This window comes from Phasianus colchicus, chromosome 1 (genome assembly GCF_987193195.1).
Source record: "Phasianus colchicus chromosome 1, bPhaCol1.hap1.1, whole genome shotgun sequence".
NCBI lineage: Eukaryota > Metazoa > Chordata > Aves > Galliformes > Phasianidae > Phasianus > Phasianus colchicus.
The window spans coordinates 75,967,096-75,994,176 of NC_143436.1; the positions used below are offsets into that span (position 1 = coordinate 75,967,096).

The 27,081-nt window shown below is 42.0% G+C and overlaps 1 protein-coding gene across 6 annotated transcripts in view; it reads right to left on the reverse strand.

Moving 5' to 3' along the window:
* Positions 1-203: 203 nt before the first annotated feature.
* The window catches only part of ARHGEF5 (Rho guanine nucleotide exchange factor 5), a 37,914-nt gene continuing 11,036 nt past the window's right edge, over positions 204-27,081 (reverse strand). For 4 of the 6 annotated variants that reach the window (XM_090148189.1, XM_090148179.1, XM_090148200.1 and 1 more), the window contains 14 exons: positions 17,037-20,575; positions 15,154-15,235; positions 14,726-14,790; positions 14,211-14,473; positions 13,236-13,396; positions 11,468-11,620; positions 9,967-10,096; positions 8,984-9,058; positions 6,818-6,907; positions 6,340-6,494; positions 5,244-5,405; positions 4,762-4,832; positions 4,341-4,445; positions 204-4,076 (listed from right to left, as the gene is read on the reverse strand). In XM_090148189.1, the coding sequence (XP_090004315.1) occupies positions 3,922-4,076; positions 4,341-4,445; positions 4,762-4,832; positions 5,244-5,405; positions 6,340-6,494; positions 6,818-6,907; positions 8,984-9,058; positions 9,967-10,096; positions 11,468-11,620; positions 13,236-13,396; positions 14,211-14,473; positions 14,726-14,790; positions 15,154-15,235; positions 17,037-20,575 (5,206 nt within the window). In that variant the 3' untranslated portion in view covers positions 204-3,921. Of the gene's footprint in view, positions 4,077-4,340; positions 4,446-4,761; positions 4,833-5,243; positions 5,406-6,339; positions 6,495-6,817; positions 7,016-8,983; positions 9,059-9,966; positions 10,097-11,467; positions 11,621-13,235; positions 13,397-14,210; positions 14,474-14,725; positions 14,791-15,153; positions 15,236-17,036; positions 20,576-27,081 lie in introns of those variants that run through there. The other 2 variants (XM_090148184.1, XM_090148205.1) reach the window with 2 other exon arrangements.

Genomic DNA, 27,081 nt, shown 5'->3' on the forward strand with positions numbered 1-27,081 from the left:
TAGTAAAGCAAGTTTTCTTAACTGCCTTTGCTAAGTATAGCTATTTGTACTTAACTTAGAAAGGAGTGTTTATGGAAAAAATAAACTAAAATACTGAATATATTTCTGAAAATATTCAGAAAATAGTCAGCTACCCTAATTTAATATGAAAATCTAAAGTCAGGAAAGCAGATTTTTATAATTATTAATATTTTAATGGGAGAAGTGCATGAATTTACTAGGACTAAAACTTCTTTTTTCTTAATCTAGCTACAATTACTGACATCAGTAGGCTGAAATAAGCTATACCACAATGTATATGGGAATTAAAGGATAAAGAATCAAGGATGCCTTCCTGAGAGCACAAGAGCTCTCTGTCCCTCTGAACAAGAAAGCAGGCAGAGGAGGTAGGAAACTGACATGGCTCAGCAAGGACCTGCTTGGCACACTGACGGCAAAGAAAGGTGCATACAAGCTCTGGAAACAAGGGTGTGTCACCTGGGAAGAATACAGGGATGCTGTTCGGACTTGCAGATGTGGGATCAGGAAAGCCATGGCACAGGCAGAACTGAACTTGGTGAGGGACACGAAAAACAATAGGAAGACTTTCTACAGGTACATTGGCCAGAAGAGACAGGCCAAAGCGAGTGTACCTCCTTTGGTAAATGTAAAAGGAGAACTGATTTCAACGGACAAAGAGAAGACTGAGGTACTGAATGAGTTCTTTGCCTCGGTCTTCACTGGCAGCCAGGATTCCAGTACTTCTCATGTCCCTGAGCCCTGCATCCCTACACCTCTGGGTAGGGTCTGAGATGGTAAATCCCCATGGGGGGGCACTGTAAGGGCAGAGCAAATCCGAGACCACCTCATGAGACTGAATATGTACAAGTCTATGAGGTCATATGGCGTGCATCCCAGGGTTCGGAAGGAGCTGAGTGAGGTGGTTGTCAAGCTGCTCTCTATCATATTTGAAAAGTTGTGGCTGTCAGGTGAGGTCCTGGATGACTGGAGGAAGGGTCACATCACTCCCATTTACAAGAAAGGGAGCAAGGAGGACCCCGGGAACTACAGTGCCTGGGTGAGTCTCACTTCTGTGCCTGGGAAGATCACGGAACAGATCTTCCTGGACGACATGCTTGATCACATGAGGAATGAGCGTGTGATCCAAGACAGCCAGCATGGCTTCACCAGAGGAAGGTCATGCTTAACCAATCTGGTGGCCTTCTATGATGGAGTGACAGCATTGGTGCACAAGGGAAAGGTGACTGATGTCATTTACCTGGACTTGAGCAAGGCCTTTGACATGGTCCCCCATCACATCCTTATCTCCAGATTGGAGGGATGTGGATTTGATGGGTGGACCACTCAACGGATAAGGAATTGGTTAAAAGGCTGCAGACAGAGGGTGGTGATCAATGGTTCTGTGTCCAGGTGGAAGCGGGTAACGAATGGCACCCCCAGGGGCTGTCTTGGGACTGGTGCTCTTTAACATCTTTATCAATGACAATGATGACATAATTGAGTACATCCTCAGCAACTGCTGAGTGGTGTGGCTGACACAGCCGAAGGAAGGGATGCCATTCAGTGGGACCTCAACAGACACAAAAGGTGGGCCCAGGTAAACCTAATGAGGTTCAATATAGCAAAGTGCAGGGTTTTGCACTTGGGACTGAGGAACCCCAGGCATCTATACAGACTGGAAGGAGCGGTCCTTGAGAGCAGCCCTGCAGAGAAGGACCTGGGGGTCCTAATGGATGAAAAGCTTAACATGAGCCAGCACTGTGCTCTTGCAGCTCAGAAAGCAAATGGTATCCTGGACTCCATCTGAAGAGGGGTGACCAGCAATGAAAGGAAGGTGATTATCCCCCTCTACTCTGCTCTTGTGAGGCCCCATCTGGAATACTGTGTCCAAGTCTGGGCCCCCAGGTCAAGAAAGACAGAACTGTTTGAGAGCGTCCAGAGGAGAGCCACAAAGATGATCAGGGGATTGGAGCACCTCTCCTATGAAGACAGGCTGAGGGAGCAGGGCTTGTTCAGCCTGGAGAAAAGAAGGCTGCAGGGTGAGCTAATTGCAGCCTTTCAGTACCTAAAGGGAGCCTACAAATAGGAGGGGAGTCAACTCTCCAGAAGGATAGATAACAGCCAGACAAGGGGAAATGGTTTTAAGTTGAGGGAGGGAAGATTTAGGTTAGATGTTAAGGGGAAGTTCTTTATGGAGAGTGATGAGGTGAGGGAAGCCCAGAGAGGTTGTGCATGCCCCATCCCTAGAGGTGTTCAAGGCCAGATCGGATGGGGTCCTGGGCAGCCTGGTCTAGTATTAAATGAGGAGGCTAGTGGCCCTGCCTGGGGCAAGGAGGTTGGAGATTCATGATCCTTGAGGTCCCTTCCAATCCTGGCCCTTCTGTGATTCCGTAGAGGTAGAATAGAAAAGGAAAGCTGGATAATTAAGATAATTCTTTAAATATATTAAATGCAAGAAAGATACAGAGTTTTCTTTGGTGTATTGATTCATATACTTGATGTTGTATTGACGTAACTAAATGCAGCAGCAACAATATTTTACAGTTGAAGGCATGTCCTCAAATAGACAGGTTCTGCACAAAAGCAGAAGTGTAAACTGGACTTACAACTGGAGAGTTCTACAAACGCAACAGAGTCCCTGGCACATATTTTGACTTTATCTTCAGTGGTGAAGTATCTCAGTGTTTACCATAAGTGTGCAAAATGGTGCATGTAGTATCAGATCAGTTATAAGACTAGGAGCAGCAGGAAAATGCCCCTCCATTCCAAATGCCTAGACATGCTTATTTCATACAGGGCATGTACCTACATATCAGATCTTTGTAAAAAGTAACTGTTCTACTTTGAGTGGGAGGTAGAGTGGAAAACAGGGTCATTTCAGATGGCTTAGTGGGACCCTGGTTCAGAAGCGAGGTGGACTTCTGCAGAACAGGTTCTTCAGCAGTCAATGGAGACAGGACAAGGGGAAATGGCCATAAACTTGAGCATAGGAAGTTCTGCACCAGTATGCAAAGGACCTTCTTCATGGTAAGGGTGATGGAGCACTGGAGCAAGCAGTCGAGGGAGGTTGTGGATTCTCTTTCTCTGGAGATATTCAAGACCTGCCTGGACACCCACCTGTGTAGCCGGCAGTAGGGGACCTGCCTTGTAGGTGAGCTGTACTTGATCTCTGTAGGCTCCTTCCAGCCCCTACAATTCTGTGATTCAGTTTTATACTTCTTAAGGTGCAGGAAATCATAACAGTGCCTTCCAAAGACTTTCTAAAACTCAAGTGTGTATTCTAATGCTACTGAGAATTCTTAATAGCATGCTGAATTCAACTTAGCGCTTCCTGTACCTTTTAAAAAGAAAAGAAAACAACAAACAGTAGATGTGTATGATCAAACAGACCCATTGTTCCAAGTAGAAATTATACTATGGAGATCAATACTCTCAAGACATGAAGAAGATATTCAAACGGAAAATTCTCCTCATCTTATGTTGTGCTTTGTGCTTAGCGCCTTCTTTCTCAGGAACTCAAAGCTCTCAGTAGGCTAATAATAATCAATTTAGCCTCACATCATCCAGTGAGGTAGGTAAGTAAAACCCCATTTCATAGATAGGAAAACTAAGGCAGAATTCTGAAGTAACTTGCCAGTGGTAAAACCAGAATACATTTCCAGGAGTCCAGATTCCAGTGCTTTGTACGATTAAAGTCCCCACTAACACAAAGCAAGTAATACATGCAACATTTTTCCTTCTGCTGCTGTGATTCTGGTGACAAAAAGGAAGTGAATATTTTTTCCCGGTTGAATTCCCACTTTCTTTGGCAAAAGACACAACTGTATTACACTCTTTGCAGAGGTGCTTATTCTGAGGAACAATAGAAAAAAGATGGTTTCTCTGTAGCAGAGAGACTGCACAGGTCCAAGCAAGGTAAAATTATTTCCTGCAGAAGACTTGCTGCTTGGCAATCTTCACACGTTGTTCTTCTTTCAGGTTCTTCTGCCGTGCATGTTTGCTGGAGATGAGCTCTACATGTTCTGCGGGGAACCATCCCCTCTCTCTGTCTGAAAGTCTCACTCCTTCCATCCATCCTGTAGGAGTGGGGACAAACACAACATGAGGCAAAATAGGTGAGGATTTTTCCATTACTCTTCCCTCAAACCTCACTCCAACAAAGGCCTAGAGCCCTTTTCAGCTTCCACATAAAGTTCCTTAATGAAGATAAAAAGTCTCTTCATTCTTTCAGACCATCAACCACAAATAAGAAGCTCCATCTGAAGCTGGATTGTGCAATAGCTTTACACTACTTAAGTAACTTCCTAACCATAATTTTAGATATTGTTCATTCTGCTCACCATCATTGCTGTATTGCATAACCATGATGATATCTGCTTTCTCCAAAGCTAGCTCATCATTTTCCCGAGCTTTGTACATCCTTATGCATTGAACCTGTGGTGCATCTAATAGGAGAGGAAAGATCATAATGGTATACAAGAAAGTAACAGTGAACTTCTATGTATCAGCCCAGATGAGGAAGGGGATAAAAGACTGCCCAATCACTGAAGAGCAGAGAACTGGAAGGGAGATAACACATCTTCTACCAAATGAGGAATAAAAAATAAATAGAATGACTGACAGAACCTAGCACTGAGGGGAAAAAAAACATGAATACATTTTAATTACGTAAAGGCAAATATTCTGCCATGGAGTCATTCTGGGATACTCCACCTTGCAGTGATTGCACCGTTCTTGATAATAATAGCAGAGCAGTCTTACCAGGGCATTCCAGGAGGTCCAATTCCCCTTGTGGAGGAACCAAAGCAGAGATCCACCTCAGCTTCTCACTACTGAAAAACATCACCAGGTATGTGTCAGACTTCAGTGTGAGGGAAAGCAGTATGGTAAGAGTGTGTACGTGCATGTGTGCACATGTTCATCCTCACAGGAGGGGTCAGGAAGTGGGTCCTTACAGAAGTAGGGGAAGAAGTGGAAAAAAGGGTGGGACAAAGCAAAAACTCCCATTTTTGCAGGCTGATGGTATGAAATGACACTGTAGTATTCTATAAGCAGCTGTGATGAAAAAGGAGCAACATGATTCATTAGGAGCTCATTATGGCAAAAGGATTATTTTTGAGTTTCCATTCAGCAGCTGTGCTTTATATTTCAGCATATTGGTAGTTAAGGGACAACCACTAGGCTCATAAAAGGTGAGTGGTTATGGCATCAGGATATATTAAGGTAACCTTGAGCGAACTCACTGTGTCTCTGTGCGAAATAGAAACTCCACTCTCTTTCCCTGGTAATTCTGAAGTAGAAAGAGACGGAAAACATTTTTGTTCGTTCCATGCAGTTTCATCTCACACTTTTCCCCACGCACATCTGAGAAAGCAGCATGATCAAACACAACAAAACGTCCACCCCTGAAGGTAAAGAGGAGGAACAAAAATTGTGAGTATTAAGGTGATGAAGGTTAACAAGTACGTACACGTAATTCCCTGATGTTAGGAAAGCAAGAAGCTTTTAATGATTATTGATCTGCTTCAGGCACGATAAGCTTTGTTTTTGCTGGAAATCTGAAAGGGCCAGAGAAGATTTAACTAAAAGGGTAGAAATACAACCTTTGCAAACTCTGTCTAGTCAAGGTTTTATGTAATAGATTACAGCATAATAAAAACACCCACCTACCTCTTTTCAAACTACTTTTTCTGTTTCATTAATTTGTACGTTCATACTATCATTATTCTTTGAGTATGTAACAATCAAAAAGATCAACATGATGGAAAGATGATACAAGAGGTATAATGACAGAAGGACTAACTCAATAGAAAGATGTTATAAGACAATGAAAAAGGACTGCTTACTTGTCTCAAACATCTAAGCTCACAAGGGAAAACTCCACAAAGGAGGGATCTTCTGAAAGAGATCCTTCCGCAGTGGCAGTTAGCCCTTAAATGAGGTCTAAGAGAGGTGGAGCCAAGCTTTCAGGCCTTCTGTGCCTGTGCTCCCAGAGATGACCAAGTCATTTCCCCAGATGCTCAATCAGTGGTTCAGGCCATGATTCAATAGTTACCATACGGAGTATAACTACAATAAATTGCTACTAAAAGTGTTTCATATTGTAGAGATAGACAGAATGGAAATATTGCACAATGAAGTGCCTAGTTATATTACTGTATATTTTACTAAAATATCAGGAGTGTCACTTAAGTGATACTCATGTAATGCAAGGTTAGGAAGTGACTTGACAAATGCTGCCTCTTGCTGGCAGGCAGAAGGAACAGACTCTCACTAAAGCACAGATTCAGAAAGGTGCATTTTACAAGGGACACCAAGAACTGTGGCTGAAGCACTCACTCCTTTGGCCGAGACAGGAGCAGACAGTCATTGAAGAGATGTAGGTAGATGGGACGGGTGGTGACTTTCCATTTTGGACTTGGAGTATTGAAGTCCAGCGCTGTTAATTCACCACACTTCACAAGTCGCCTTGACTGTGAAATGAGTGGGAATATCTACAAGACAGAAGTAATATTTATGTGAAGTGTATGCAAGGAAAAAGTATCCATGAGTTTTGGATTTTGATCTTTCTCCAGAGGAGGCATACTTTCATTTCTTCAGCTGGACCAGGACAATTTGTGTTAGAGACCTTCAACTGAATTCTGACACAAGTGTTTGGGTAAGGGAAGCACTCATGAAGAATTCAGCTGCGTAAGCTGTCGAACCAGCAGATCGATGTATACAGGGGAGAAAAACAAAAGAAAGCACAAGTGACTTTGTAAGGAAAGAGATGAGAGATATTAGGCTAGAGCAAGGCCAAGGGCATGGACAAGCTCACCTTACACTCAAATTCAATCTTTTGGCTGAGGTAAATCAACTCTTCAGTGCTTTTCATGCGTTGAACATTTTCATTGCAGTCCTTGATGAGCTGCAGAGGAAAATAGGTGATAGTGAGGTGCAGCACTGTCTACTGGAATCAGTATTGTTCCCAGCAACCCATGAAGAAACCAGTAAATTACAATTCTTGGGCATCCTCCTGAGGGGAAAATAAAAAAGAAAATTTCAGGCAAGCATACTAAAACTTATCCATACCTACAATGACTGTTTTTTTTTTTCATTGAAGTTTTCATCTGAATTTCTTAAGAAGTCTCTGTGATCTCAATGATCCTTCTGGGTTCCTTCCAACTGAGAATATTCTATACGTATTGTTTTAACTTGGGGATACTGGGAGGGATAGTAGAGACTTCTTTCTCCTTTCAGGTGACAGAAGTTTAATTACCAGTCATTTGGATGGAGCTTTTATTTGATGCTCCACTGTAAAGACAGGAGGATGATTAGATAAACATGAGGCCAAGATTTTTCACAACCCAGAGCTTTTTACAGTAACTGTGAGGACTTGACACAACAGATGTATTTCAGTCTTAAAGCTGCCTACATAGCTGTCTGAGGTGATACAAGGCAGGTACACGACATTGTCGCAGAGATGGCTTAAACACAACTAAATTACAGAATTCTATGTATGATATCTTACTCACCTGTCTCAAACTGTAGTGTTTTGGGATCTGTGCAGAAGGCAAATGCAGTTCTTCAGATTTTAAGGAGGTATGCATCATGTAGAACTGGTGTTTAGGTTTGTGGTATAGAGTTGCAGAGTGATTACAAGAAAGGGAGTGACACTCCAAGAAGGTCAAATGAAGACTAGACAGAACAAGGGCACAAGGGCTACCAAGGAACAAGTCAATTTTGCAGTACAATTTGCAGGTAACAAATACTCTCAGAAGACTTTAAGTCTTGCCTCTTTAATAAACAGAGAGTTAGGATGAATGTAATAGAGTAAACACGTTGAGTTTTGGTGTTTTTTTTTTTTTAGAGCAAGATTTTCTTGGAGAAGTGAGGGATAAATTAATAGCTAAATAGAGACAAACATAAGAAACACAAAAGAGAGAGAACATTTAGGAGACTGGTATAATGGACAAATGAAAAATGCTTCCAGGCTTTCTGTATGCTTGGTAGGTTTTCAACACCTCAGGACAAGGCCATGGCCATGACTACAAACCAAAGACTGATAACAGCGAAGTATGGGATCCTGTGAAATAACGGGGTAGTCTCTGTCCAAAAAAGAGACCTACTTTCCCCACAGTAAAGTTTTTGCTACAAACTTACTGTTGCAAACTTGCTTGTTTACAGCCTTGGGATGGTGTACCTGCAAGCCCAGCAGGCATAAAAGGATGCCTGAGAGAAGCTTCAGGGGACTTTTAACTTTCTGCTATTTGCCAGATAGAGAATTCAACCTTTGGATGAGCTCACCCCTCCCCTTCATCTATTCTCCAGCACTGGTGGGCAAGCACTGGAACTCCTTGAAATGGACCAGTGATGTCTCTTCTGTCTTCCGCTGTCTCTCATTCTTTCTCTATTTCTCTCTCTCCCCTTCTTTTTTCCTCTTGATCTTCTTTTACTCATTTTCTTTAGTAGCCATTGCCTAAATTTACCTTCAAACACTTGATAAGTGCCAAAGTATCCTTTATCCATAACATTGATTAATTATTTTTAGGAAGTTGCCTAATCTTGCCTTGAAGTAGTTGATTTATCCTTGTTAGAAGCTTGCTTAATGTTGCCCTGGATTGTTATTGGAAACCTCAATGAATTGTCTTGCATAGTTCCTGTGAATGACTCCATTGCTTTGGTGACTCATGCAGAGAAGGGAGTGCCCTATTTTGGGGTCTCCAAAGATTTACCTCTCTTGCAACCTACTGACTGGACAACTGGAAAGATGAATCCTGAGTTAAGTATTATTGGCAAAGACTCTGTTGCATCCCAGCTAGGTCCTGTCTTAGTGCTCAATGCAGAAGATTCACAGGAACACAGTAATTTGTTATAGGTGACAATCAGTAATACAGGCCATTGACAAGGGTGACAAGTGTGAGGGTCAATAGAAAAAGCATATACTGACACTTTGGTGCTCTGCAACTGTGTATGGCTGTGGAGAACAGGTTGACAGCCTTACCTTTTCAAGTGCATCATAGGCCTGTGTTGCTTGCACTTCCTCCTCAGACCCAGGCCGAGTTCTCTTCAGGATATTCTGCATGAGAAAAAGCATTTTTCATAATGCAGACAGGAAGAGCAGAGCTCTAAGAAGGCTCAAGAAACAAGGAGACATTAAGATACTAGCCTCAAGACAGAGTGAAGTAGTGGCAGGAGATGTGGAGATAACAAGGCCAGAAATTTGAGAGGCAGGATGCAGCTGACAAGCTGCACTGAACAGGACATCCCTGAAAATTTAAATGGAGTTTACTATCCTCCATAAGTTACATGATATAGGAGACAACCACTAATCTGAGCACAGTTTTAAGTGCAGAATAATTCTTTGCCTGATATCCCTTTTCTCCTTTTCAAAAGAGGCTCAAATAATAATAAAAAGAAGTTCCATGGAAGAGCTCAAGGTTGATTCACTGGGGACTTGCATGTTGACTTAATAGGAGTGTTCCAGAGAGACAATGTTGCACGCAAAGAGTAGAGATAGACTGCCTTCCAGAGGGCAGCCAGGGAACATGTGCTTCTAGAAGGAAGCAAAATAAAATAAAATAAAATAAAAAATAAAATAAAATAAAATAAAATTTAAAACATGTTCAGAGATACTCCATGAATTACTTATTGGTATGTAATCGTTGTAGTGTTACAACTAAGTCCTAACAAGTACACAAAACTACACTGCCTCACAGGAGAGACTGTATCAATTAATGGCATTGGTCTAACACACCCATTTATCATTGTACAAATGCCTGCTTTGTTTTTGGAAAGGCATATTCACAATAAATGCAATGGAGTTGCTTTAGGGCATCCAGCCAAACTTATCACACAGAGCATGAAGAGCTGTATGCAGCCACTCCTGCTAGTGCTTGATGCTAGTTCATATTTATGTGACTTTCAGACTTGAAGAAGGGTCAGCTTAAAAGAAAGTGTAGAAAAACTGATTATGAGAACAGTTACCTGTAGGAGGAGTTTAAGTCGAGTGATGCGCTGGAAAGGGAGGATGAGGAAGGATTTAAGTGAGAGGCGCTGGCATACTGGATCACTTTCCAGTCTTTCCAGGACTTGTTGAAATCCTGCATTCCCACTCCTGTGGGAGTGTAAATGAGAAAGAATATCTAGGCATTACAGCAAATAAATAGTCTTTCTAGCAGAGAAAGAGTACCAGATTTCAGTGAATGCTGGGGTCTGCCAGTCACTGCAGTCATGTTTTGGCCCTGGAGCAAGAGATGTCAAGAAACTGGACCACTCTGCATAGTCAGAATAAGTATAGGTTTCTAACAGCTATAGGAGGGCAGCACTACAACGATCTTGTTTGATCTTTTCTCTTTGTGATATAGTACTCTGGGATAACCAGAAGTAGCATCTATGTTTCAGTCTCACCTACAAAAAGGGTACCTTTCACAGGATAGTGGTGGTTTGTATCCTTTCTTAATACCAAATGGCCCAGCTCCAGGGGCTTTACCCAGAGAGTGGAAAAGCTGTCTCCACAATCTTGCTACTGCTGGGAGGAGTATTACTCCTGCCTTCCTCTCTAATGTGTCGCTTAACCTCTTAGAAACAGGCACTGCAATCCAGTTTTCTGTCTCGGGCAGCAGCAGATACAAGAACAATGGTATGCAAGTGGCATCTACTGCCAGAACAGCCAAATTGTATATTTGAAGAGATGGAAAAGAACCTTTTATGCCTAGTAGAAGTATCTCACAAGCAGCTATTGGGCCCACAATGCCCTAGATGATATACTGAAGGTTCTTTCTGTACAGAACTGAGCCTTCACTGAAGGAAACCAACTGTAAGACTAAATGTCTCCCACTCAGCAGCACCCAGTGCCTGAATGTTTCCAACAGTGACTTCTCTCAGAATCGTCAACTAGGATTGGGTTTTTACTGATGGAATTAGTGCAGAAGTGCTAAGGAAACCTTGCTCATGACTGAGCCTGAGCAGTGCTTGATTGTGCCACTGAGTGCAGAAGACGACAGCAAGAGAAACTAGTGATGGTCTGGCCTTACGATTTTCAATCAATTTCAAACACTCTTGGATAACCAGTTTAGATTTAATGGCAGCAACCATACTTTTCTTAACTATCATTTTCAGGTGATAGTTTGAAAACCTCAGACTGAAAACAACAGTCTAGGACAGCCATTTTTGCTCTAAGGCCGTGGCAATTGCCATCAGTAGAATATTTCTACTGAATGTTATTCTCTTACATTATCCTCAGTTATTCTTTTTCTCCTCTCAAAAGAGGAGTTTTACGGCATCTCAGACCTTCTGTTCCAAATGCTATTGAATTGAAGAAGGCTCCCACCTTTTCTTCTGGAGATGTACTGCAAACAGATGCACCAACAGATGTACCAACAAACAGATCATACTTGCTGTATGCCCTGTTACTTGAAACATGCACATCAGAAGTGCATCAAGCAAGTAGGAGGCTGTAGAAGGTTTCAACAAATGAAAAACTTACAGTAACCGCTGGAAGGTTTGCTCCTGGTATGTCTGGTTTGTTACATATGGTAGATACACCCTGCGAAACTCAGGAGTATGTTTCAGAGCCACATCACATACATGGAAGGTGAACATGTCCTCTTCAAACTTCTCTTCCAAGTCAAAAAGGAAACTGCAGCACACAGTTGTGGTGCCATAGAAGGAGAGAGAAATATAGAGCAGAGTGATCAGTGTCAGTAGTAGCAGGAACATATTCATTTCTCTAAAATCTGGATAGCTCACATATAAGCACAAGATAACTCTACTTCTAGAGAGCATAGTGCCTGTACAATGACAGTTTGGGTAGACATCAAGGAAGAGGCAGAAGCAAAATGGGTTACTGCTCCTCTTTGAATCATAGAACATCCTGTTTGGAAGGAACCCAATAAGGATAATCAAGTCCAACTCCTGGCTGCACACAACCCCACCTAAAATTCAACCCCTATGTCTGAGAATGTTACTGTCCAAATGCTCCTCAAACTCAGGCAGGCTTGGTGCAATGATCGCTTTTTTCCTGGGCAATCTGTTGCAGTGCCCAACCACCCTCAGCAAAGAGCCTAATACCAAACCTGATCCTCTCCTGATGCAGCTCCAAGCCATTCTCTTTAGTCCTGTTGCTGTCATCACAGAGCAGAGCTCTCAGCTCCTGCTCCTCTGCTCCCTCTCACGAGGAGCTGTAGGCCATCATGAGGCCTCCTCTCAGCCTCCTCTTCTCCAGGCTGAACAATGAACCCCAGCTGCTTCCCATACTTTTTGCCTTCTAGATCCTCTACTATCCTCATGGTTATGGAGGAAAACATTTTCATACAGACATGGCATCCAAAACTGCACATAGTGCTCAAGGTGAGGCTACACCAGCTCAGAGAAGAACAATGCCTTCCTTCGATCAGCTGTGTGATGTACCCCAGAGTACAGTTCACCTTTTTGGCCGCCAGGATACAGTGCTGACTCAGACTGAACTAATTATCACCCAGATCACTTTTTGCAGAACTGCTCACCAGCTTCTTGTATCCTAGCCTGTACATACAGCCAGGGTTGCCCTGTCCCAGGTATACAATCTGAATCTTGCGACTTTCATGCATTTGCCAACTGCCCAGCCCTCTAATTTGCTCCTGAGAAGCTATATTTGCTACTTCTAATATTACAATCAGGAAAAAATAGCAAATAAGGACATCACCAAAAAGAATTGGTAGAAACTGAAAACACAGAGCAAACCATAGTAGCCTTGCAGGGAAAAACAGAATCAAAGAGGATTCCTTGCATATAGGGTCAGATCTATGTTTTATGACTTACATTTAATTGATTTCAAATTAGGTACTGTCATATTATGGCTGTAACCTTATTTACTTATATTTGATTCAGGATTGTGCAGCTGCATCTTCTCCACATGTATTTTGCAAAAGTTGCGTTTGGTTTGGACTGAGGTCTAGTTTCTTGTTTGTAGTTAGTGTCAATAAGACATGGCATTTCAAACATTCTGACTCTAATGATCTCTGCACACAGTTGTATCATTTCCAGGACTTAATCAAGATTTGCACTGTCCTATCACCTAAAAAGGTGAAGGCTCCCTTTGAGGGCAACACTAATATGCAATCACAAAGTGCTATGCGCTTGTACATCCAACTCGAAGATCAGTGAACATACAGAACAGGAGTGAGAGATGTTACTGATAGAAACTAGTGTTTCAAGGCTGTAATTCACACTTCACGGAGGGTGTTAGATGTGAAAGTAAGGGGGCGTAATCTCACCTGGCACTGACATCACGTACATCCTGAAGGCGTGAGAAAAGCCACTGACGCTCCTGATTACTGAGAATTGCCTGGAGTTCCGTAGATCGCTGGAAGTGATCTACTGCCACATTTAAACTGCGCAGATAGGAAGCCTCAGACATTATCAACTCAAATTTGGCCTTGAGAGAAGAAAAAAGGGAGCAGAACATCAGCAGACCAGGCAAGCCTGGAAGGAATCTTATTAGGTGGAGATGGGACGAAGCAAGAGAACTTTTTAGTATGCAATGTGTGAAATTAATTACAAAAGAAGAGAAACTTTAGAAATGAAAGACAGCTTGCAGTATGACTTAAAACAATAGTTACCTGTTCTAATTTTACTTTTCATTCCTTGGCTCCACTTTCACTAAGTCCCCTATTTTATGTGCTCCCATAAATTATCCAGCATCCACACTGCCTACATTCTTTTTCTCCTTCATGTTTCACATGCTGTTGTTTTTTTCCCTCTCTCTCAAGTTTCTTCCATCCACTTTTTGGTCCCTCCTATCTTCCGTAACCTGTTACTCCATGTACCAACTTGCTGAATACATATATACATCTTCTCATTCCCCCTCAGCCCTGCAGCACACATGGGTCAATTCTCTCATAAGCTTAAGTGTGGGAGAAAGCTCAGTCTTCTCTTTAAAATTCTCTTTTGCATCAAACTTGTTCAAAATTCCTTGTTTTCTCTTGTTCCAATTTCCTAGCATCTGTTTCATGAAGTTACTGATAGAATTTTCATCTTATTTCTGTGCTCCTTCCATCAACAATGCAGAATTTCAGCACTGTACTACTTATAAGCACTGACACATTCCCAAACTGCTTACATGAGACAATGACCTCTGCATTCAACCACTGCATTCCCACATCAGGCATTTTTGCTTCCCACTTTAACCACTGTCCTGCATTCTCCTTGACTACAAGCCACCGATCTACCTTATTACATCTATCCATTACCTCTTGCAGCTTCTGCTCATCACGGGACATATTGAGTAGCATTCTGCTGCCCCGGATCATGGGGATATCCTGCCAGAGGGATGCGTTTGATGACACTGACAGACGTTGCAAATATGAGTCCTGGGGAGACAACACTTTCCTTCGTAGCCTCGGTGAGCTTGGCAAACTTGATTCTGCATCCTCTGCAAAAGAATCCACTCTCTTCTGGCTTTGAATGGCCTTGTTCAGAACCACATCACTGTATTCTTGATACAGCAACTTTGCTGTGAAGAGAGGCATATATTTTTATACTTTCTATGGCAGCTATCTGTCCTCTACTTCAGTCTGGAGAAAACTGTTAGGATAACATTAAACCATATATATCTACTATCAGCCAAGTGGTGACCATGACTATGGCTTCAATGCCTCCACTAAATGCTCCTTTCTAATGCTCCCAAGTGACAAAACCAACAGCAAGGGTGGGAGATGACAGAAGACAGCGGTCTGCCATAGCACTTCAAGCAGAAGATACTTACAGGAGTTGATGAGTTTGGAGTGCCGTCGTTTGAAGGTCCCCATTGTATCTGCAGGTTTCTTTTCTCTGTCAGGGAGTAAGGATTTGCAAACACAGAGAAAATGAAGAGCACAGTGCCAGTGATGGATAACCCAAATCTTAGTAATGGATCTGGCACAAGGCCCTCTCTTTCCAACAAGCTCAAGCTCCACATACTTTAGAAAGAACAAAGTTTGGCTTGATGGAAATACTGTTCACTGGACAGAAATACTTCTGCTGCAATGGAGTCCTCTCCTACAGGACATGGAGAGGAACATAGCTATAAGTCACTTTATCATAGTTTTCTACTTATTATCTTCATTTGGACCCCTCAGAAACAATGGTAGAGCATCAGGTATCTGTGCTACACAGACATGAGGCCAAAATCAATGGAGCTTTTAAGAGACTTACCGCAATATAACTGTTTCTGAACTGACTGGTGGTTCCCTGTGCACCTTCTGTACTTCTTCCTCTGAATGAACAGGACAGACTTCTGTTATATAAGATAATTAGAAGATAAACACAAATGCAAATGTAGAGTCGAGCTAAAATCACAGAAGGCACAGATACCACTTATCATACCCTATCTATGCAACAGTCTTAAGTCTACAGCACAAATGCCCTCCTGAACTTTATTTCTGTTTTTTGTAATCCTTGGCATTACTTATACTTTAGAACTATTACTTAGTCACGTTTGCTTTTCATACCAATAGAAAGGCTGATACTTTCAGAAGTGACAGTATCTCTAAGACATGGATTTTCAGTTGCCTAAGCAAAGATACTGCCTGCAGGCCTTATATTTGCAAGCTGCCTTTTCCTTTTCAGCAACTTGGGCCAAGTATCTGAGGATCTGGACTTGCTTTTGCAGATGTTGAGCTCCAAAAACTCCCAGTGACATCCAGAACAGAAATACCAAACACGTAACAAAATTACACATTACTAGAGTTTTATAAAGGATGACACCTGCATGAGAATGATAGGTGTTATCCAAAACTTGTATTTATGTGCCCTGATTGCTTACAAACAGCTGTTTGAGACAGCATCTGTTTATATAAAATGAAGAAAATGTGGGCTTCTCTTTCATTCTGTGAGAGGCTTAATTAAATAAGTAGTGGAGAAATTACATATAAATTCATCAGAAGCAAAAAAAGGAAGTGAGACTAGAGACTGAGCTGTAAATATAAGTCAGGGAAAAAAACTGCTGCCTTGAATGTTTTAAAATATTGAACAAAAAATTTACAGGTCCAATACATGAAGAAATTATGATTTGAGTGTGCCACCAAACTCTTTGTGCCCCTCAGCCATTCCCTCCTTTCCCTCCATAACAGAACTCCAGCACATTGTGGAGGTTGGAAAATAAACTTAATTTCTAAGAAAAAAAGCAAGTATGTTTAAAATATTACATGAGGGCTACTCCAAAAGTACTGCCTTCTATGTTATTATGCTGGCCCACGACGTTCAAGGCAGATCATGATGGTGTGGTATGGCAATAGAGATTCAACCTTTTCATCAATATTCTGTTACATTTTGTTGCTATGTAACAGATGGCAGCAGAGGGCAGTCTGACAAAATGGCTTCATACGCTCCGGGTCAGATGCCAAGGTGTGGAACTGAATTCTTCCATACAGAAAAAATTGCACCCACTGATATTCATTGACATTTGCTCATGTTTATGGAGATCAAACAGTGGATGTTAGCAAAGTGAGGCAGTGGGTGGCGTGTTGAAGCAGGGGCAACAGGGTCACCTCTCCTCCGCTAGTAAAGACTCTACAAGTGCATCATGCAGGCTCTTCTTCATTGCTGGCAAAAATGCACAGCTATTGGTGGTGGCTACATTGAAAAACTGTGTTTTCTAGCTAAGAATTAGCTCTATCAAACAGCATTATTGCACTCTTTGCTGTAGTTTACATGGAAATAAATAGAAGACATTACTTTCAGAGCAACTTGGTGTCATCCGCAAACTTACTGAGGGTGCAGATCAATAAACACAGAGAAGGAATAGAAAGTAAAATAAGATCTCTGCTGCAGGTGTTAGTGCAAGCAGGAGAACTAAGTCCCTATGTGCAGCAGGAAGCACTTATCATGAGGTAGCAGACAGGAGCTTAGAAGAGAGCTGTGTGATAGCAGCACAAGGGGCTGCAGTTCCAAGTACTGCTAGAAATGCACAAAAGCACTGCCACACTTTCAACTCTCATGACTTTCTATCACATTGCCTATTTAACTTCAGGCTTTTGCTATCTGCATTAAGTTTTGCAGAGGGAAGAAGAGTAGCTGGAGATGGAGGATGGACTCACCCTGCAAGACGGCTGGTGGTACAGATATCCTCTTTAGGCCCTGCCGGTGCCAGTCCTTGCTTTTTACTCTGCACTTACTCAGACTTTCTTGACTGGCTCTTGGCTCTTTTGCAACTACCCCAGTTGTTTTTTTGTCTGGCCAGCTTGATGATTTTTCCAAAGGTAAATGTTTGGGTACTTCTTCTTTTAATTGAGATACCAAATGGTATTCTTCTTCTTGTTCTTCTAGCCTTTGTTTTACTCTTCCCTCACTTTCTGCTTTCTCTGTAATTGCTGATGGAGCTTGGATGTTCTTTGTGCCCACACCAGAGAGGTCTGTCTGCTGCACCCACTGCAGCTCTCCTGATACCTCATCTTCCTGGCAGGTTGTTTGAGTGGTTGGTGGTGATGGAGGGCTTAGCTGGAGAAAGTGAATTGGATTGGTGAATGCTAGCATTGGAAGGGACTGTAGAGAGTCTCTGTTCTTGGAGTCCGTGAATGTTCCCAAATCTTCCAATGAGGACCATGAAAGGTAGTCAGGTGAGGATTTTTCATGCTGTACACCCACGTGCTGAATCATTGTTTCAGTGCTGGTGTCAGAACAGCTTGCCAATGCCTCATTTCCAACAGCAGAAAAGCCTTTGGCCAACAAACTGACCCCTGAGTCATTAGAAGCCTCTGTATTCCGGGTACCCAAGACACAGAAATTGTGCTCTTCAGTTGCTGGAACAAAGACAACTTTGTCTGTAAGACTTCTATCGGGAGAAAAGGTGGCAGTGTTAGCATCAGATACAATAGCGGTAGTCCATAAAGGATGGCTTATAGTAAGGGCTAGTAAGTCACGATCGTCCATATTACATTTCAGATGTGGCCTGGAGTCAGGTACAGGAGTCAGTGTCTTGTGACTCTCATGGGCTAGAGGCTGGACACAGTGATTGGCATTAGGTGCAGGGGCCTGAGCTTGAACAGGGCTTGGGACATGGGAAGGAATGTGTTTGGCATCAGGCTCAGACACCAGAGTTAGGCTTGTGTTAGGCTTAGGAGACAGAGGTTGTCCTCCCTGGTTCACAGCAAGGACCGTATCTCCTTCAGGGGGCCAAGTTAGGGTGCTCAGGACGCTTGAGATTCTAGATCCAGGATTCCAGTCAGACTGATCAAATAAAGGTACCTGTTGTGCTTCATGAAACATGTTTGTTCCAGTTTCATCTTCTTGCATAATGGCACTTTCTTCTGGTGGATATTGGTACTGCAGAATTGTTTCTGATTGGCTCAAGGGAGTGGAAGTCCTGCCCCATGTTTGAGTTGATTCCAGAGGCTCTGCAACAAAAAACAGAGTTTCTCTGTTCCCAGGAAGGCTCTTCTCTGCAGGAAGAGAGCTTGCATATACTACAGAGAAAGAAGATGAGACACTAAGGTCTTCATGAAAGTCTTCCTCAGGAGCAAGCAGTTCGTAGGAACCACTGCCCTCCTCTGGATCAGCAGTTAAAACAATAGTTTCCACTGATGCCAAGTCCTGCATGCACACAGAAACAGCCTGGTTAGCATGCTTCTCTATAGAGTATGGCAATTTGTTCAAGCTGGAACTAGGACAGTCCTCATGGTTCACCAGGGCCCCTCCACTGGTGTCCTCTTGCTGTAGGCCAGACATCGAAGCCACAAAGGCAAGCTTTAAGGGTAAATCTGAAACAAAGTCACGAAACTCAGCTTTTCGTAAGTTTTCTGTAATGGGATGAGGATCAACAGGATCAATTGGGTCCATCTTCTCAGTACCAGTGGAGGAACATACTGGAACAGAAGCCTCTTGGTCCTCTACGCTAGAAGGTGCTGCCACTCCTCCACAGTGTGGTGCTTCTCCTTTGTCAAATATCTGGGCAGCCTTTCCAGGTTTATCACTGTGCTCTCTGTCAGCACAGAGAGCATCCCCACCCAGCCTTATGTTGTCATCCCTGTCAACTTCTACACCATCTTGACTGCCGATGGAAACGTGGACAGTGTCTTCCAGCTCTTCCAGGTCAGGGATATGGCACACATGCAGAGGCACCACTGGAACTTCACCCACTAGGTTCAGGCTCTCTGATGGGAAAGGGCTGGCAAAAGGTTTCTGACATCTAGAACCCACTGCTGTGACATGAGCTTTGAGCAGCACACTCTCAGCAAGATGCTCTCTCATGAAATCACATTCCCCAGGAAGTGCTGTTCCAGTTTGCTCAGCCAAAAAAACATTTTCCAAACCACAGAAGTCCACTTTATGCCTGGGCATATAAAGTGTCTCTGAAAGGAGAGCTGATGACAGCGTCTTCAGTCTGAGCTCTTCCCTCTGTAGTTGCTGTTTCTGTTCATTTTGTTCCTTTTTTTCTTGTTTTTGGGGCTTCAAAAATTTTCCTTCTTCTTGCATGTTCTGGTCTTTGCACTCTTTCTTCTCTTGTTCCTGCTGAAGTTCAGACACTGCTTCCTCCTGTGTTGTTTCCTTATGTTGTGAAGTATTCACTCGCTTAACTTTTTTAGCAGTATCCTTTTTGTAGAAAACACATGATACTGAAGAGGTAGGTCTGCTGTCTTTCTTTCTGCAATCATCTTCAAGCTGAATGCATTTAGTAGTGGATGGGTTTTCCTTAAGAATCATTAATGATCCCTGGTCTTTGAACAGCTTGCTACTCCTTATTTCACAAGCTGAGATGTTTCCTCCTGTTTGTAGTGAGCTTATTTGGCTGTCATCTGTTAAGGTGGAAGTCAATTGATAGCAAGACTCTGTATTTTCTTCCCAACTCTGGAGCACTCTTCTGCTTTCCTTACCATCTTCAGAAGTGTAAAGTTTAGCCATGTCCTCTGCTGGTATCCCCAAGGTAGGCCGTTCATCAGTTGCCAGTGCCACCTTTTTGCTGTTTCGCTTCTGCTCTGCACTAGCATCAATCTCCTGTAAAGATTCTACCTTAACCAGAGATGGCTCAGCCTTATAGTGCCCCTCCGAAATGGTTTTAAAAACCAAGAAGCACTTAGGTGCCTCTGTTTGAGAGGAAATGTCATCAGCCGAAGGAGATTTTTGATACTGGGTCTGAGGATCTGAGACATGAAAAGCCAGTTCTGTCTGGAACTGAGAACATTCAGTGCTGAGGTCCACAGACTGTGAGATGGCATTGCCAGTAGCTGGTACATCCTGGATTGGGCTAAGATAGGAAAAGTCCTGGTTGCTTTCCAGGTCAGCCAGTTCCCCTTGCTTAAGTTTAAATGAACAATCCAGTCCACCCTCTAAAATCGTTTCTCCCTCCCATTCTGAGAGTCTCTTCTGAGGATCTGCATCACCATGCTCTTGTTCCAGTATTGCTGGCACTTTTTGTACAGGGTTAGAGGGTCTGCCTGGCATTTCTGCTGCTTCTCCTGGAGCAGAAAGACAGTCTTCAGGTATGCTGAGCTCTGCTCCCTCTGCAGAATCCAGTGGGCTGATGTTCATTTCAACTGATGCATGAAGGGCATGATGCTCTTTTTCAGCTACTGCAGAATTCCAGGCTTCCCCAGCAGTGCTGCAAGCTTCCAAGGGAGTGGTACTTCCCTTCCCTCTGAATCTTCAGAGACCATCCCATGATGCATTCAGATAAAAAAGAAAAAAATCATTTTTCTGTTAGTACTGCAGAATGAATTAGTAGAACTAATTGGCTTAAAAAACAGATACTAATGCTGACGAGGGGAAAGAAAACAAAATACATACTTATATGTTGAGAAAAACACCATGACTGAGGCAAAAACTTGAGACAAACACTTGAGGTAAGATTACAGTATAGGATTATAACTCTAAAATAAAACTACTAGTGCCTCTTAAGTTTTAAACGCAAATCCAGAAAGTGACTTTGGTCAGGAGTAGAGACACTGATCATTCTGTACATGGGCAAAGTGCAATTTATGAAAAGTATTGGCTATGGTGACTCCTCTCAAACCCAAAAGGGAAACAATTTCAACTAGGGAGACTCACAGAGAAAGATAAGTCTCTGCATGGAAAGAGCAGTCTTTGAGATCAGTAACAATTTAATTGTGCTTATTCCACACAGAAGGTAAAAGCACTATAGGCATGATTACATCTGGACTAATTGCCCCATCCAGCTCCATGGCCAGGATAGACCTGACCTTTAAGTTGGTTTCACTAATATTTTTCCTTATGTCAAGTGAAACAGTATACCTGCTCTGAAATCAATGATTCCAGACCTGAAGCATTATGTATATACATATATATTTATATGCATGTATATATCTCAATCATACAGTTACAGAGTATTCTGAAGTGGAATAGATCACTAAGTCCAACTCCTGGCTCTACACAAAACCACTCCAAAATTAAACCATACTTCTGAGAGCATTGTACAAATGCTTCTTGAACTCCATCAGCTTAGTGGCATCACCACTGCCCTGTGGAGAGGCTATTCCAGTGGCCAACATCCCTCCCAGTTGAGAACCTTTTCCTAATGTACAACCTCATCCACCCTGATGCAGCTTCATGGGGATTTTCATCATTTTAAGGCTTAGAAAAATGTACCAAAAAAGAAGAAAGAAAAAAAAAGAGTTAATCAGTTAACCAGTTAACTTTGTTCCTTTTTCCCATGTTTGTTCTTGTGGGTTTTCTTTTTTGAAAACTTATTTTTTTCCAAAATCAGATAAAAATAGATTACTCAGTATTTGGATTTTTGAAATTGAGAATAGATGTAAATATTTAAAACATACTGTTTTTTGAAATTATAAATTGATAGGTCCATTCAAAAACTGTCCCAGAGGGCTTCTGTTGTATCTCACTGCTGCCAGCCCTCATAAGTTATCTTTTACCTCTCCACAAGCATCAGGAAGACACTCCAGCACAGAAACATACTTTTTTTTGCCAAGAGGACCTAAAAATCTAGGACTTCAGAGCTTGTATGCAAACAACAGTGCACAGTGATGCTAATTGATGCTAGCAAAACAGCTGTGTCATGGTTTTGGTTTTTGCTTATTTGATTTTCAATATTCCACATCAAAACATCATGTACTGGAATTAAAGTGTTAATGCTCTAATTCTATGTACCTATCCCTATACATTACGGAAGTCATGGGATCTGACCCTTCCGGGTGGGGCGGTCTCTTACTGCCTGGCAGTGGGTGCTGGAGGGTGCTTTCCTAGCCGTTCCAAGCTTTTTCAGGTTTGACTCGGTCTCGGGAACTCTCTCTCATATCTTATTTGATTTATTAGTCTCAATTTCAATTAGATTGTATTATATTGTATTATTTTGCATTCCGATATCATAGTTAGTAAAATAAGTTTACCTCCATAGATTGTTGCCGCTGTTTTTTTCCTTTTCCCCCTTCCTTCCCATTTTGTGGGCCCAGGCGGGGGGTGGGGAGGGCAGGGGCCTACTGCCCCCTGTCACGGGCATAAACTGATCTAGTTAATTCCGTGACAAGCTGCAAGCTGGAAATGAGTGGGTGTAGTGAGCTGCACAGCAGCATGGGAAAAAAAGGGGTAGTACTTGGTTTTACTGCAATAGGGGGCACTAAATTTTAGGGTGGAAAGATGAGCAAGTTGGCCAGCTACACAAAACTAGATAGCAGTGAAAGCACTAGCAGACAAGGCAATTACTGGAATGGTACATGTTTATGCACAGTTTTCTCAGATTACAAAGTACAATGTATCAGTCTTCTTTCCCGCATGTGTCAATTACTTGGATGGACATGACAAACTCTTCAGTTTTTAAACAGAAAGTACTCACTCTCCCTCCCCACCTCCTCCCAAGAAAAAAAGAAGACATAACAAGTGCTGTCTAGCACAGACAAGCTCTACAGTTAGCCAGGAAACAAGGTGCAACAACTCCAGGGAATTAAACAGAGCACTAATCCTAAGAAAAGTGAGAGTTAGACGAGTGCTGAGATCCCCCTCCTGCCAACCTGGGGATGGACTTCGCCTCCTGGCCCTCACCTTGCCTTCCCTCTGCAGAGGAGCTGGAGGTGCTTCCAGCCAGCTCCCCAGCCTGTGCCAGGGCAGAGGTGGAAGCACAAGGCGCATAGAGGTGGGAGCACAAGGTGCATACACCCATGTTGTTGTAAACAGCCTTGCACCTGAGAAAACCCTGCCCTGCAATTACAGGTCTGACAACTGGAGCTGCACTAACATGCACTACTAGTTGGGTTGTCTGCCTGGCCTACTGGCCCTCTGCAGCCCACAAGGTCTGCATGAACCTTGCTGCCTTACCTCTGGGGCAGCCAAGCCCCCTGATGGGTGGTGAATGGATGTCTGGCCCCAGCTGGGCTGCCACACAGCTCAAGCATACTTCAAGGATGGCAGAAGCTGGCTAACTCTACCCTCCTCCATACAAAATCCAGTGTAGGAAAATCCCCACTTCTACCTGGAGGCTGCATATACATTGGTTTGGTCAGGCACTCAAGAAAAAACTCAGTGCAATGGCCAGGGCTGCGTTAGCACAAAACCTACTCTACCACTAATCTCAATTTTCAGTGGGCTGTTCCCCAGAAGGGCGCCTCTATAACTGAACATCTTGCTTGAATCCATTTCCACAGCTCAGTGCCTCTTGTGTGAGGCCTACCGCATACATGTATCTGCAATAAATAAATAAATAAATGTGGAAAAAAAAAAAGCTCCACACAAACACACCAACAACAACAAAAAAACACCAGAAAATGGCTGGAGCCTAGTTCGTGATCTTCATCAGGCTACTGCACTGTACACTGAGAAAGGTGAAGTAGCAGGGTCAATACTCCTGAGCTCAGGAAGAGATTTCACAGAGTACTAGAGTGAAGGAAAGCAGATTTGAAGCTTGCCAAAGGAAATAACAAAGAATAAAAAGTCGTCATAAAAAGCATGAGTCAAAATAATGTAGCATCTTCCACTATGCTAAAAAGCCTATATGCTATTGACATGCTGGGAAAAAGTTGCCTCCTCTAATGTTTTGGGCAGGAAAAAAAAAAAAAAAAAGGGAAAATACATCCAAGTTGCTACTGAACCTCAGGAAAATAAAAGACATCTGTCATATGGGTGTAGTTTGATGAGTTTTATCATTCAGTATCTCACTGTTTTTCACCAATAGTAGGCATACTGAAGATGTACTGAGCATATTAATTATCAAATTATTCACTAACTGGGAGAAAAAGGATACTAACTCCGTATTTCTTTTCTCTTAAATGGATTTTAAGACTAAATAATAAATTTTAAAAAATTCAAAGAAACAAAATTAGTAGTACAGAATTTCACCTCAGAAATCGCTACAGAATGTTAATCCAAACAGCAAGTGATGCCCACAGCTTGGACAGCATATTGCACGTCCCAAGTGAAATGATTCAGTCTTCTGACAACCATCTGTACATCAGGAGAATTGGTTAATTTTAAGCAGAGCTTCAGTTTTATATTCACAAAAGCTCTGGATAAGTCTTGACACTTTGTAGTCTTTAGTACAGTCTTTAAGAATAAGCAGGAACAGCAAACAGTGCTCACTGACATAGCTTAGCAGTAAGATTGTTTATACTACTGGACTCAGAGAGGAAGCATTCCCTTCAGTAAAAGCAATGCAGTCACTTCCAGTTGCACCATACAGGTGTCTCTACAAACAACAAAACAACCAACAGTAACATCTGGTGCCCAAAAGGAAGCAAGAACTTCTGAAACGTATATTATGATGAATGCTACATGCTACACACATTCCTAGACAGAAGTTTTGCTATAAATCACAGGAGTTCCAGTTTCTCTTTAAGCAAAGCATTTCAGAACCTAGATGTGAGAAGATCTCCAGCTAGCTGCCGAAATTTCACAGTCTCTTACTACATTACAGAAACATGAGCCCATGCTGCTGTTTTTGAGTCTCAGATTTTTTTAGCATTAAAAGAATGCAAATGTTTATACCAAACCACTTTGACATATTGAAATGCCATTAAAACATAAAGAGCTTGGAAACAGACTTGAAAGCGTGGCCTTGCCCCAACTGCTCAGTGGAATCATTGCTAAGTACAGTTACCGCCACATTACCTGTATCAGTCATGAATGCAGTTAAGGTACGGATAGATAAGGATGAACAATATTCAACAACCTGAACAAATTGTCTTCCCTTGCAGGAAGGACATCTGAAGTTGTCCTCTCTGATGTTCTTGGAAAAAACATAAGTTTTCATAACTGGATCAAGTTCCATATGAGAACAGTTAGATTTCTTGCTTCCAGTAGTGAGAGCTGCCAGAGCCTTTACAGAATGGAATATACAAAGCTGGAACATTTTATCAGTAAAGGACAACTGGTAAGCTATACAGCAAAATATCCCCAGCCATCAAGGTACTGGTAAAACAGTGTTTTTATATCAATAAGTGAAGCATATATATGCGCAACTGAAAAAATTCCTAGTAATAGCAACAAAACTTCATCACACTGTGCTAACAACTTCACCAGCACAACTTCATCAGCTACAACTATCATATCCACAGCAAAAAAAAAAAAACAAAAAAAAAAAACATGCCAGGTATTTGGCTTCAATATTTTAAGTATCATCAAATGGAAATACAAATAAAATATTGATTTTTTACATCTGACATAGCAACTGTTTTTCTTAAATCTTGAACTCATTTGTCCTCATTTCGTGCTTTCAGAGTATGTGTTTTCAGTCTTTGCTCCCCACAGCATTTTTATTGTTTTATTACTCTAGTAATTAGACTTAATGAAAAATGTGAAAAAAGTTTTGAGATATGTATCATAGCCAACAATACTTGGCAATATTACAACATTGGTGCTGCTTTGTTCTGAAACCTGCAGCCAAAAAATAAAAGTCCATTCAAAAGGGATGTAGTGACATGCGGGAGGAAAACAGGTTTTGATAAAATTCTTCTCCAAATTTACTTTTCAGAGAATTAACTGATTTTTCTTAGACAGTTAACTGGTGAACTTAGATCAAAGAAGCATAGTGAGAAGTTTGCTTTTGGAAGCAAAAAGTATTAGATATGAATAAAATGTTTCAAACAATGTAAACGTGGGAAAGCACCAGTGAGGACCCCATCCCTCTCCCCATGGAAAAAACAGCATCACACACCCAAAGCCAAAAGAATTGTGTGGGTGATGAACAGGAAAGTACTAATGCAAAGACGTGGAAGTCTTGGATGCACAGGCACTGCGCTGTGAGTAACAACTGGCAAAGGCTCATTGTGTGCATCATAGTATTTTGTTTTACATATAGTCCCACTTCCTAGAATCATGTGGATATGCAAGAATTCTGGCTTTTAATCAAGAAAAACGTATGTCTGACCTCTATCAGTTTGGAAAAGGTCAGGGAAAAAAATTTTATATATATATATATATATATATATATGGCACAAAGACAAGATCTTACTGTCTGGGTTTATCTTAGCCTTTTAAGCCAAAAAATGTTAAGGCTTCATTCCTGACTAATTAGAACAGAGGATACACAGGTCCAAGTGAATTTAGATTAGGACTCAACATGACACACTGTATGTAGAATGTAGAACACAAAAAGGCAAAAAAAAAGAAGCCCTACAGCACACAGAACTGCTTCTTTTTCTCCTCCTAGGCCACACCCCTCCAAAAAGAAATACAGAGCAGTCCTTTGCACCTTAAATTCACTCCCAAGCTTACAATTTCAGTATGCTAGTAAGAAATTGGAACATGAGACAATTTGTCTCCTAATAGTCATCATGACTAATTGTGTAACAGAGAGTTTATATCATTTCCTCTACCTCTTTCACAACACTATCACACAATAATGTCAAGCTAAGCAATGCAAAGTCCTTGACATATTCGGATCCACCAACCTACACAAGCATGCATACTATATTCTCACTGGGACTGTGCATACTTCAGCCTAAGTAACTTCCCCTGGGAAGTTACAGGCAGTAGTTAATGAAATCCAAGACTCAGCTCACTGTCTTTCTCATTACCTGCAAAAATTTCAATCAGTGGAACATAAGCAAGACACAAACATCCTCTCTCTCCTAGATTCAGTGGAGTTCAGCAGAGTTAAGCTTCAGATAGCTTTCTGCCCTAACTTCTGACACTGCTCATTAGACTCACCTATACCAGATTATCAGACTTGACAAATATGGCAAATCA